General features: G+C 34.5%; 1 protein-coding gene across 6 annotated transcripts; it reads left to right on the forward strand.

Annotated features, from left to right (window-relative positions):
* Nucleotides 1–651: 651 nt before the first annotated feature.
* On the forward strand, nucleotides 652–9,005 carry LOC147404100 (26S proteasome non-ATPase regulatory subunit 12 homolog A-like). Of its 6 annotated transcripts, none has more exons than XR_015177699.1 (9): nucleotides 652–930; nucleotides 1,025–1,231; nucleotides 3,069–3,176; nucleotides 3,306–3,405; nucleotides 3,506–3,562; nucleotides 3,677–7,902; nucleotides 7,982–8,062; nucleotides 8,198–8,456; nucleotides 8,750–9,005. XR_015177699.1 is itself a non-coding variant. In XM_086439944.1 (9 exons), the coding sequence occupies exons 1-4, from the start codon at nucleotides 928–930 to the stop codon at nucleotides 3,318–3,320; spliced, it is 333 nt and encodes a 110-aa protein (XP_086296070.1). In that variant the 5' UTR covers nucleotides 775–927; the 3' UTR covers nucleotides 3,321–3,405; nucleotides 3,506–3,562; nucleotides 3,677–7,902; nucleotides 7,982–8,062; nucleotides 8,182–8,456; nucleotides 8,750–9,005. The 6 variants fall into 6 exon arrangements, 4 of the variants coding, with proteins under 4 accessions (XP_086296070.1, XP_086296071.1, XP_086296073.1 ...); XR_015177698.1 differs by having other exon boundaries at nucleotides 653–930; nucleotides 8,182–8,442; XM_086439944.1 differs by having other exon boundaries at nucleotides 775–930; nucleotides 8,182–8,456.
* Nucleotides 9,006–11,411: the final 2,406 nt, after the last annotated feature.

Raw genomic sequence — 11,411 nt, forward strand, 5'->3', positions numbered from 1 at the left:
CAACTTAATTGTGTTTTATTATATAGATACTATATACATATGTATCATAATACATCAATATTTATATATTAATTATAATTTTTTAGAGTGCACCCTGTCATTTAGATAGCAACATTAGTTCTTTAAATTTTAGAGTTCAATGAATGTCCTTTTTCAAGTGCTTGATCATAGTCAAAAGCTTTATTTTCATTTTTTATATTGTATTTTTTATGTAAACCATGACTCTAAAGGGGATTGAATATATATAATTTTTTTTCCATTGTGGGATTTATGAACGGTAGAAAAAATATTACAAGAAACTACAAGAAAAACTTATATGCTTCGAAATAACAAATGTTTTCATAATTTATGTGCGTGCCAGCAGTTTTTGAAGAAGCGGGCTACTCCCCTCAAACGCTGGAAGAAGAAGTTAACTGTAGAACACATAATGGCTCAAATGGACAAGAAAAAGAAAAAGAACCTTGGAGCCTTCCTACTAACCTAACGCTTTTCTCTTTAATAAAAATCCGTGTAGCCTTTGCTTTCCAATGTAGATTTGGAGGGCAATTTAAATTTGTTGACTTTCCCTTCTAAAGTTAGGGTGCCAATAGAATCTCACTGTAGATTTCTGTCTGTTAGTTTTAAGAGTTTGTATAAGTCTAATCCTAATTGTAAATAATGGTTGAAGTTGTTTATAAGTGTGCTATATTCCTTTGTAGTATTCAAATGATGACTTAACCCAACTTTTGTAACGTTTGAATGGTGTGTTCTAATTTTTAATTAAGTTGTGATAAATAATTTAAGAAATTTGGGTCCCCCCCCCCCAACTCTTTCCTCTTCTACCCTCTTCTACTAGTCGGTTCTTGTTCAAGAACAATTTCTCAATTAAGGATTTCTGTTTCACTAGTTTGAAAACCCTAAAATCATCCAATTTCAATTGCTTCAACCATGGTGAGTTCTTCTCTAGCTGTTCCATTTACGCAGATCTCAGATTTTTCTCTCAATTCTTGCTCGTTTTTTTACCTCCGTGTTGTCTTCGATGTAGCGATATTTGCAGGAAGGAGGAAGTAATCTAGACTCCCAAATAGAATCTTTGTTGAATGTGGAGAAACAGATGAGACTTGCAGGTGATGTTGCTGGTACAAAGAAAGCTGTTATCGACATTATTCAACTGTTCTTTCAAGCTCGAGCATGGAAAACCCTCAATGATCAAACTTTTCTCTTGTCAAAGAGAAGAGGCCAACTTAAACAGGTTTGCATATAACCCATATTTTTCAATTTTTGGTTCAATTCGACTCAGAGTAGTTGTTTTCTGCAACTAAGAGTTTGTGGAACCAAAACATAGAAATTCTTCATTTTTTTGTGTGGTAGTTGTGATTATTTTACAATAGAAGATTGAATTTGATTCCATATAGTTGTTATTTTGTGTTCTTTAGATCTTCTCAAAGAAGTTGTGAATTGTGATAATGATGTAGAAATGCGTTCTCGATAAATATTACGAATCTCACCAATATGTGAAAAATACATTGGTGTTATGGTGTGGAAAGTTAATTCCATATCGTTGTGGTCATAACATACCACCACACTCTGCAGATGTACGTGGCGCCCATTCTATTGTGGCTTTTACTCTGTTACTCTTCTTTTGGAATTAGGCCCTCCAAGTAGCCCTGTCCCCTGGTCGCCCTTCGATTAATGCCCCCAGTGCTCACTTGGTGGTGGCTTTCACTTTGGTACCCTTTTTTTGGAATTGGGCTAGCACTTTCCCCAGGTCGGCCGTCCACTAACACCACCCCGGTGTTCACTTGGCAGTGGCTTTCACTCTGGTACCCTTCTTCTTCGGCCCCCCTGGTAGCATTTCTCCAAGTTGCTCCTCACAAGGATCAAACTTGAACCTGAGACATGGTGTTGGCTTTGGTACCAAATGATACAAACCTAAACGATACACCAAAAGTACCTAGGGCTCCATATCTCTATGGGACGGGGGTACTTTGATCTAACAAAATCTTCTTGGTTAAGGAATAAATAGTCCATTCCATTAGAAGTATTTAGGTTTTGAATCACCATTTTGATTAGGGTATCCGCACACCTTTTGGGATGGTACTAGTTCCCTATGATTGCACTCCCAACTCCACGAAATTTCCCAATGTGCAGTAGACTAAGTTAAGAGGCCGCCCAATTTCAAACACATCACCAGAGAGAGCTAACTCCCGTTGCTAGTTTTATCATTGAGCCACCCCCCTAGGGGTATGCCTAGCTATATCTCATTGTTGTACCTGTTAGGTCAGCATGAGAACATTGCCTCTGCCACTAGGCAAAGCAAGTGCGAGTCCTACTGCATAAAGTTGGTTTTATGTTTTACCTTGGGTTTTCTTAGGCACTAAGGTTTCTGTGAGAGTTGTTTCTCCATATTTCCCTGACCTCCCCATTTGTCTTCCATTTCACGTTAGATGTTCTACATGATAGATTGTAAAATCCTCCAAAAGAGTTGGCCAATGCATTTGGGACTGTCAACGGTGGATTCAACCAAGATTTCCATATTTGAGGGGGTTTTTTCGTTCCTTATTGGGTTTCCATAATCAAGAATTGGACCTTCAATGCTTATTTTTATTCTTCATTTTTCCTTATATTTCAATATTTTTTGATAAATAAAATAAAATCAATTTAGCCAAGCTGACTAGGTGTTAAGGCACACTGAAAGAACTCTTGTCACTCATCTGAGTCTGGCATCTTCTCTACATTGCCTGCAATTCAAACGCACCTATACCAAAAAATATTGATATTCTTCAACTTTCATGAGTTGATCCATCTTCATGCTTCTATTGGAAATACATATTCTCAAGATATTGTCTTCAATTTATCAAAGTTCTCATGTTGCCCATACTTAAATAAGATTTTTCTTAAGGACTGCCCTCTATTCCAATACTTCAATAATTATGAAAATATCTTGAATTTAATTTTTTTATTTTCTGTCTGTTTGAGTTTAGATAATTATATTAATGAAGTAAATTTTCTTAATCATTGTGTTATTTTGCATGGAATGGTGTGATTATACTTCAATTTTTATCGTTGGTTAAATCAATTTCACGCAGGCAGTAACTGCGATGGTGCAGCAAGCGATGCAATATATTGATGAGACACCTGATGTTGAAACTTGTGCAGAGCTAATCAAAACACTTAACAATGTATCTGCTGGAAAGGTGAACTTTGGGTTTGATAAATTCATAGTTGTCCTGCTCTAGTTAATCCTTTATTGAAGAATTGGTTGGTCTATTTTGGGGGATTTTGATTGATAATTCATATTACTTTTTATACATACGTTGAAATAGAGAGGGCAAGGTTGATTAGGAAACTCACAAAGATTAAGGAAGAACAGGGTCTTATTGCTGAGGCTGCTGATCAGAGTGTCATTTGGTGATCTATGCTGGTGTAAGTCTTCTCATTTTTTTATATAAACAAGCAATTATTGCACGGTGTTGGCAGTTCATATCCTCTAATAACTCTTCCTGATGTTGATGGTCCATTATAGGTGGAAACATTTGGAGCAACGGCAAAAACGGAAAAGATAGCATTCATCCTTGAACAAGTATTTAGAATTTGATCCTGAGAAGACTCGATTAATTAAAGGGTATTTTATTTGGGTATAAGTGTTGATACTGATTTAGATGCCAACTAACTTGTTGAAATTCAAAAATTCCAGGTTTGGTTATGTTTAGGTCACCAAGACTATGTGCGTGCTCAGATCCTCTCGAGGAAGATTAGTCCACGGGTTTTGATGCCGATGTTTCAAAAGAAAAGAAAAAGCCTAAGGAAGGGGACAATGTTGTTGAAGAGACCCCTGCTGGTATACCTTCACTGTTTTGATAGGTAAACAAAATTTATTAAAGAAGAAAGACTGTACAAAAGAGGGAGGAAGAGATATCCAACACGAGAAAAAAGGAAAAAAACAACAAAAGAAACCAGCCCCACAGAAATTACTAATCTGCTTTTTATAAACCCCTCTTTTTCTTGATCAATTCTTAGAATAACACGGTCTGAAAATTTTCCAATATAGGCAATGAATAAGAAGATAATCAACCTCTTTTTGTCTGCTCCTCTTGCACATGGAGCGCAGAAATTGATACTCCAACCCCTTGTGATCAAGTGGTTAGTTGTAATAATTTTGTCTAGGAGTCCAGATAAAATTCACCTTGGACCAAATAAGAGCCTTCCATAGATCTGCCATAGGGATGGCAGTATGATCCGAGGGGATGAGATGGCCATAAAAGAAGTAAACCAAAAACGTCCTCGAGGAGTTCCATTTTCAAATCCTTGAGTTTGGCTCTGAGTAATGGGCCCAAGCCCGATTCCTTATATTTGACATTCCAATCAATTTATGTGGTCATTAAGGTCTCAATTGTTTCTTGACCGTGTGGCATGCTTTTGATCGATCTATGTTCCAAGTCTTAAAAAACTTGGTCATATTTTAATCCACTGCTCATTCTTTTCTATTATTTGGTCATATTTCCTTGGTCGGTTTCGCATGTATTGGGTCCTTCCTCGTAAGTTTTCTTCCCTATTAGTTGAATGGGCTAGTAATGACTTCCATTCTAGAAAAAGACTTTTGTAGACTATGCTTCCCTCGGCTATTGCTTGGGGGGTCTGGAATGAGAGAAACAACAGTGTGTTCAATAGTAAGATTAGAAACTCGCATGCAGGTTTTTTGGAGATCTTGGACTATTTGTACCTTTGGTCAAAACAGTATAAAGAGTTTGCAGGATTTTCCTTCGATGATGTTGTCTTTATATGGAATGATCTTTGTAATCATTGATACTTTATTTTCCTTCTTGTTCTTTGTGAGGCTTCCTCGGCCTTCTTGTTTTTGTTTTTTCCTTTATCACTATGTTACACTTTTCAAAAAAAAAAGTCTTAAAACACAATATGATGCTAAAATGACGCTAGCCACCAATAAAAATGAAAAAAATACTAGAAAAATTAAGGAGAGGAATAGAGATTACGAAACAAGAACTCTACAAGCTAAGAAGCCCATATAATGGACTTGACACAAACACTAGTAAGGGAAACAGGGATTTGACTCTTAGACCCTGCTTGATACACTACAAATCATTTGCAATGCAAATGGTTTGCAATGAAAGATTTACTTTTGCTTGGTAACCATTGGGAAATATCTTGCGAATCTTTTTTGTGTTTGGTTGATATTTGCAATAAAAAAATTCGTTATGATTTCTTGTTACAATAGAACATGAAAACAATTTTAAGTTAATTCAACCTCATCAAAGAAATATTCAAATTACAAATATACCCTCAATGCTTGCTACATTAACACACATGAATTTACAAAAATATTCCTATCAAAAGGTATGGTAACCTACTTATTGAAATTATAAAAATACTCTTCATCACAGAAACCATCATATTAATTAAATATCTTTAGTATTTGTTACAGTAACATGCATATGAATTTACATAAATACACCCATGACGAGGGATATTTTGTAATAAATTAATGAGGGGTATTTTTGAAATTTTCATATGCAAATAAATGTTATGATGAGATGTTTTTTTGTGAATTCATATGCATGTGATTGCAGTAAGTGTTGAGGGCTATTTTTCTAATTTAAAACTTTCTTGTATGAGGGTTATTTTTGTAATTTCAATATGCAATTTAATGTATCGTGAAAGAGAGGTATTTTGTAAATTTATGTGCATATTGTTGTACCAAGCACTTTATAATTTGATTAATTTCCTTGATAAGGGGTATTATAGTAATTTTGATATGCATAGGTTGCAGTCTAATAATTGTAAATGATTATGGTACTTTTTGTGCTGCCAAATCATTTCCTGAAATTTCTTAAGAATTTAGGTGATCCATGCAAAAAAAATTCAATGCAAATCATTTGCATTGTGTAACCAAGCACCAATAGAATTGGTTTTAGAAAATCATTTGCATTTGCAAATGATTTGCAGCAAACAAAGCAGGGCCCTAGTTTCTTAAGATCCAAGTCATGGATGCAAATATGAGTAGAGAAACTAGAAAAATCTAGAAAGGCTGAGAGAATGCTACAACAATGTGGATTACTCAGGAATAGTCTAGGAGTGCCATAGTGTACATAGTAAAATCTCTAGATGTCTTCGGCTTCAGATGATTCTAAAATTGTAGAGAGTTATAGAGATTTTTAGACAATTCATGAAACAGAAGGATCGATGCCAAGTGGTTTGAACCATACTTTATCCATTTCACCTCCCCAACAACCAGTTCTAGACATGACTCATGAAGATCATGTAATTTGGACAGCTTCTACCTCAGAAATATTCATGTTAGCGAGTATGTGGTTGGCAATCTGCACACGAAATGAAAAGGTCAACTGGGTTTAAATGGTTTGGTGTAATAATCAGGTGAACAAACACTCCTTTTGTACATGCTTGGCCATCAACAAAGAAGTCACGACCATTGAAAATCTTTTTAAGCAAGGCTCTAATAGTCCATCAGTATGTGCTCTATGTTAGACGACAGGTGAGACGAATAGTCACTTGTTCTTTAAGTGTTGCTACTTTATTTGGATTCTTCTGTCGATATTGGGTCGACTTGGGGTTCGCAGGTTGGAGACATTTGTGACTTGTGAGGAGCTGTAGGATTTGGCGGCTACATGTTCAAGTCATGGTCTTGTTTCAATAAAATGGATTTTGAGAAATAGTATGGAACATCTGGCATGAGTGCAGTTGTAGGATTTTATAACAAAATACTTACAACAGGGTATTATTGGGGAAAACACGAGGTTTGGTTTCATATAAATGGATTGGAACTCAGATTCTGCAAATGCACATAATTTTATGGTGGCCTCCAGATGGAGGTTAGACCTTCATATCAACAATGCAAATCATTTCATGGTTAGATGAACCCATCCTCTTGGGAATCAGGTAGAAACTTAATCTCGATTATGCCTTTACCAAATAGCTCCCCTGGTATAGGGGCCTTGGTTCGGAATTTAGGTGGAGATTATCTAGGGGAAGCTTTTGGCCTGAGCAGTCTAGACTTTAGTAATAAACATTGTAGAGATAAAAGCCATCCTTTCGTACCATCTCTTGCAGTGGACAAGGGGTACAAGGACAGTATCATGTGCTCAGAATTCTCAAAATGCAATCAATACACAATAGAAAATGCTATATCCTCTGGAGGTATATCTGTTCGTCACACACGATAGAAAACCTTCAACGGCATTTCAACTCCATTGGTTTTCCAGTACCATCCTCAAGAAGTTCCCATTCCTTTTAATGATAGGTTGAGGTCCTGCCAATCTCAAAAGTTACTAATTAGGAAACAAAGCCTTGTTAGTGATGTATAGTGTTCCATTATCGTAAAGGAATGTATCCTTTTATTGGTTTCTTTAATACAAGTTTTGCTTATAAAAAAAAAAATCTTAATTCTAACTCAACTTTAAAAGTAACGAAACTGGCTTGTGTCAGAAAAAGTCTAGATACAAAGCAATAACCAAGAAGATCAATGAATCTCAGATAGTTCTGTGCGCGTTCTTTTTTCTTTGGCGGGGGATGGCATATGCTGCAACCTTCTTGTTAAGTTACCTTTTGATTTGTAAAATAATGGAGAATTATTGCTTGCTCCTCACCAACAATAATTGATTTGGACGAATTAAAGTGCTTGTTTTCAGGCCGTTGTCTAAACATACCATCAAAACTTAGTTATCTTAAAGGTGGTTGAATGAAGCTTCATACCATCAAAATCAATGCATATATTTGTGTTCTTTTTTAAATTTGGTGCCACAAAAATGGACGGTCACTTGTGTTCCTTCTCCGGTTTCTTGTGACGGTACCACTCCCACAACAATGATTTCCTTGAAATTTGCCGATGCTACAAAAGCAATATATGAGATCCTATCTGTGAAAGAAGATCCGGCAAAGTATATAACGGTATTAGTGCCACCAGCTCTTTAATTGATGTTTTCCCCCTATAGGTTTTGGAACTTTCATAATAATGGTGAACTTGTAGGTCTTAAGGAAAATTTGCTGGCATATGGTGTTGTCACCACATGATCCAATGCAGTCAAGCCTTCTTAATTCCAACTTTTCGGTATGTCTTTCGTGTTCTGCTTTTCTTTTCCCATGTGAACTGCTTTAGTTTTTGAATTTCTCTTTTTTGTTCATCTAATGTCTTTTGATGCTTGTCTATGCACTTACATGCCCTCTCAGGCTTCTATTGAAACAGCTGGTTACAATGGAGGTCATACAGTGGACAGCTCTTAGGAAAACATATCAGGATGAGTTTGAAAATGAGAAGAAAATGCTTGCAGGCTCTTTTGGTGACAAGGCTACAGAGGATTATTGAACATGTAATTATTTCATGGGCAATGAACTTGGAGAAGGTTCTCGATCTTGTCGAGAAGGGTTGCCACCAAATCCACAAGGAAACCACGGTTCACAAAACAGCTCTGAAAGTCTAAATACCCGATTGTACTGACCGCACAGTACTCTCTCTCTCTCTCTCTATATATATATATATATATATGACAGGATCGCCATCGAATGTTTTACCCAACATGTTTTGTATACTGGGGTTAGAAGTTTCGGAATGGGTTGATTTTTGGTGAGGATGACCTCACCATGGAGATCATGCTCACCAAATCAGCCCATTCCTAAACTTCTAACCCCAGTTTACAAAACACGTTGGATGGTGATCCCGCCCCTATATACACACACACATGATGTATGTGTTGGAAGCAACACGAATAACGGCTTCTTTTGGTCCTCTATTTTGCAGATTGGTTCTGACAACACTTTGGATTTTATAGTTGACACAGTGGATCTGATAACCAATACAAATTTTTAGTTGGTCAGCATGCATTGTTCGTTTTCCAAATTCTTTCTTTCTTTGTTAACCGTAATGCCAGGTGCTATGGTTAAGGATATGAAATACTTGTTTTTGCCTCGAAATTGAATTGGATTCAAGTATGTTGTATACTACCAATAACACAAATTCCTCATAGCTTACTTATCACTGAAACATCTTATAGCCATGGAAAGACTTTCAGTGCTTTTTAATTGTTTTCTTCTTTTATTGCTCTGATTTTTAGGAAATGATGCTTCACCTATGGTGGATTTGTAGAAGCATCGGCCCAAGGACCAGAATGTTAGATAATCCTCAATATTTCCATGTTGTGCATCTTGATTAGCATAAGTTGTTTGGACGTTCGGATTACATGGCCCCAATGTACCCTCTATGGGTCATTGATAGATACTAACCCTCCTTGGGATTGTATTTATCATGTCTGTTCATTTATTCATTGTCAATGATATTATTAGAATGGGTTATAATATTCAAGTTGAAGGTCCTAAAAGAGCTGATAAGAAGAAACATTGATGGAGACTGCGAAAGCAATATGAACTTACTTTCAATAATAAAATTTACTTTGAATATAGTGGAGTCGCAAATCTTTTGGATGAGATTGTGGCATTGTCTTCGTTAGAAAGCTTAATTTGATATTTATAGGTGTGCGTGCTATTTTTGCTTTCTTTTATCATAAAAATGCTTAGTTGGACTTCTAGTTGCGTGTGCTGATTGGTCAGAACCACTTGCAAGTATTGTTATTATCTACAGCTTGTACTTAATTACATCCATCAATTTTGCTTTACACCCAACTTGAGCTTACAGAGGGTTGGGGTGCTAATATCTGCTCTCTTTTTTCCTACTAAACCTAGTGAGAATTTGCCAATGGAGTGTTATTTGGAGTTTCAATCTAACCAATGGTTTAATTTGTTTATTGTTGGGATTTAATCAACTAATGTTGATCTTGAGTCGATTCAATCGATTGAGAAGATCCAATCCAATCTAATGTTTGTCAAATCTAAGTAAAAATTGTGTTATATCTAGAGTTAGGTTGAATGTTGTGTTGGACCGAGTTATGATCAAGTTAAATGTTGACTGGTTTATTGTAATGTAATTGGTTACCATAATCTTCCACTCTTGTAATCATGGTTCAAAGTATCTTATTGTTTAAGGATGTTTTGACCAAACGTTCTGACCACAACCAAGGCCGACATGAAATATTTAATGTTTTGAGATCAATGTCTGTTTTGGAGGAGATATTGATCTCAAAACAAGACATTAAATGTTTTAGATTTTAGGCTTTGAAATATGGAAATTGACATCGTTTCACACATTGCTGATGTTGAAGTATGTACAAAATCATATATACTTTTCATCAAGATACATCTATGTGACTCCAGTATGACTCATAGATTATTTCCAAACGTTTCAGTCGAAGTAGTTTCAAAGTTCATCTCAATTTCTCTTCCTTGTAGAGCAAACCCTCAAATAGTATTATTGCTTTAAGCATGTGCAAAAATAGGATTGGTCGGTATTGAGTTAATTACGATAGGGATGTCTTTGTCAAAAAGTCGTCGACCACTTATGAATGTTTTACCCAGCGAGTCCCGTTACAGAGAATCAATTTTGATAAAGACATCTTTATCGTAATGGATTGAGATGGAAAATGTTAGTGTCAAACGTAGATCAAAATGTCTTGTTTTGGAAATAATTTTCTTTCAAAAACCGGTTTTTGATAGTAAGGCAAATACAAACATCAGGGAAAAGGATTTTTCATACATATCCGATTTACCTTTAAGTAAGGCATATATTTTCTTATCCCTCACCCTCACTCCTAGGAAAATGATTTGTCACATAAGACGAAAATTTGGATCTCATAAATACCCCTTAATTTACGTTTAAACTTAATATAATCAGGTTATTTTGGTCAAAATCTAATAAAATTGCAACCTTCGACTTCGTAATCCTTATAATATAGGCGGTTAGTTATAAAAATTGCAAAAATATCTATTTGATTGTATAGTTGTTTAAATTCCCCTTTTTTATTATATTTTAAATTACAAATAAAATTTAATCAAAAAAACCTTAAATAAAGAAAAACGTGGAAGATGATATTTTTTCAATTATTTTTAGTTTAATTTAAAATAATAAAAAATTATTTTATACTTTTAAAAAAATATTATTACAATATTTATTTTTGTATTTTTAAAACGTTATTTTATCCATTTTTAAATGTAATTTATTTTTAACATTTTTAAATAATTTTTTTAATTTAGGTAGCAAATCTAAAGGGAAAAAAAAAAGCATTTAAATAGATTTAATATATGAACGAATATATTATCATTTACATCACAATTTAATTTTATTTTTAGAAAAAAAAAAATTAGAAGTTGATATTTTAAATTATTTTTATTTTAATTTAAAAATAATAAAAATTAATTTATTTTAAAATTTTATAAAAATATTGTTTTAATATTTAATTTTAGCATTTAAAAAAAATATTTTATCATTTTTAAGTGGAATTTATTTTTAGCATTTTTTAATTTAGGTAGTAAACCTAAATAATAAAAAAGTCATTTAAATAGATTTAATCTAT

The sequence above is a fragment of the Akebia trifoliata genome, chromosome 4 (assembly GCF_017979445.1).
Source record: "Akebia trifoliata isolate Shusen 1 chromosome 4, ASM1797944v1, whole genome shotgun sequence".
NCBI classification, from domain to species: domain Eukaryota; kingdom Viridiplantae; phylum Streptophyta; class Magnoliopsida; order Ranunculales; family Lardizabalaceae; genus Akebia; species Akebia trifoliata.

Coding starts and splice junctions, on each gene's coding strand:
- LOC147404100 (XM_086439944.1), top strand. Junction 1,232..3,068: donor GAAGAGGCCAACTTAAACAG/GTTTGCATATAA, acceptor AATTTCACGCAG/GCAGTAACTGCGATGGTGCA.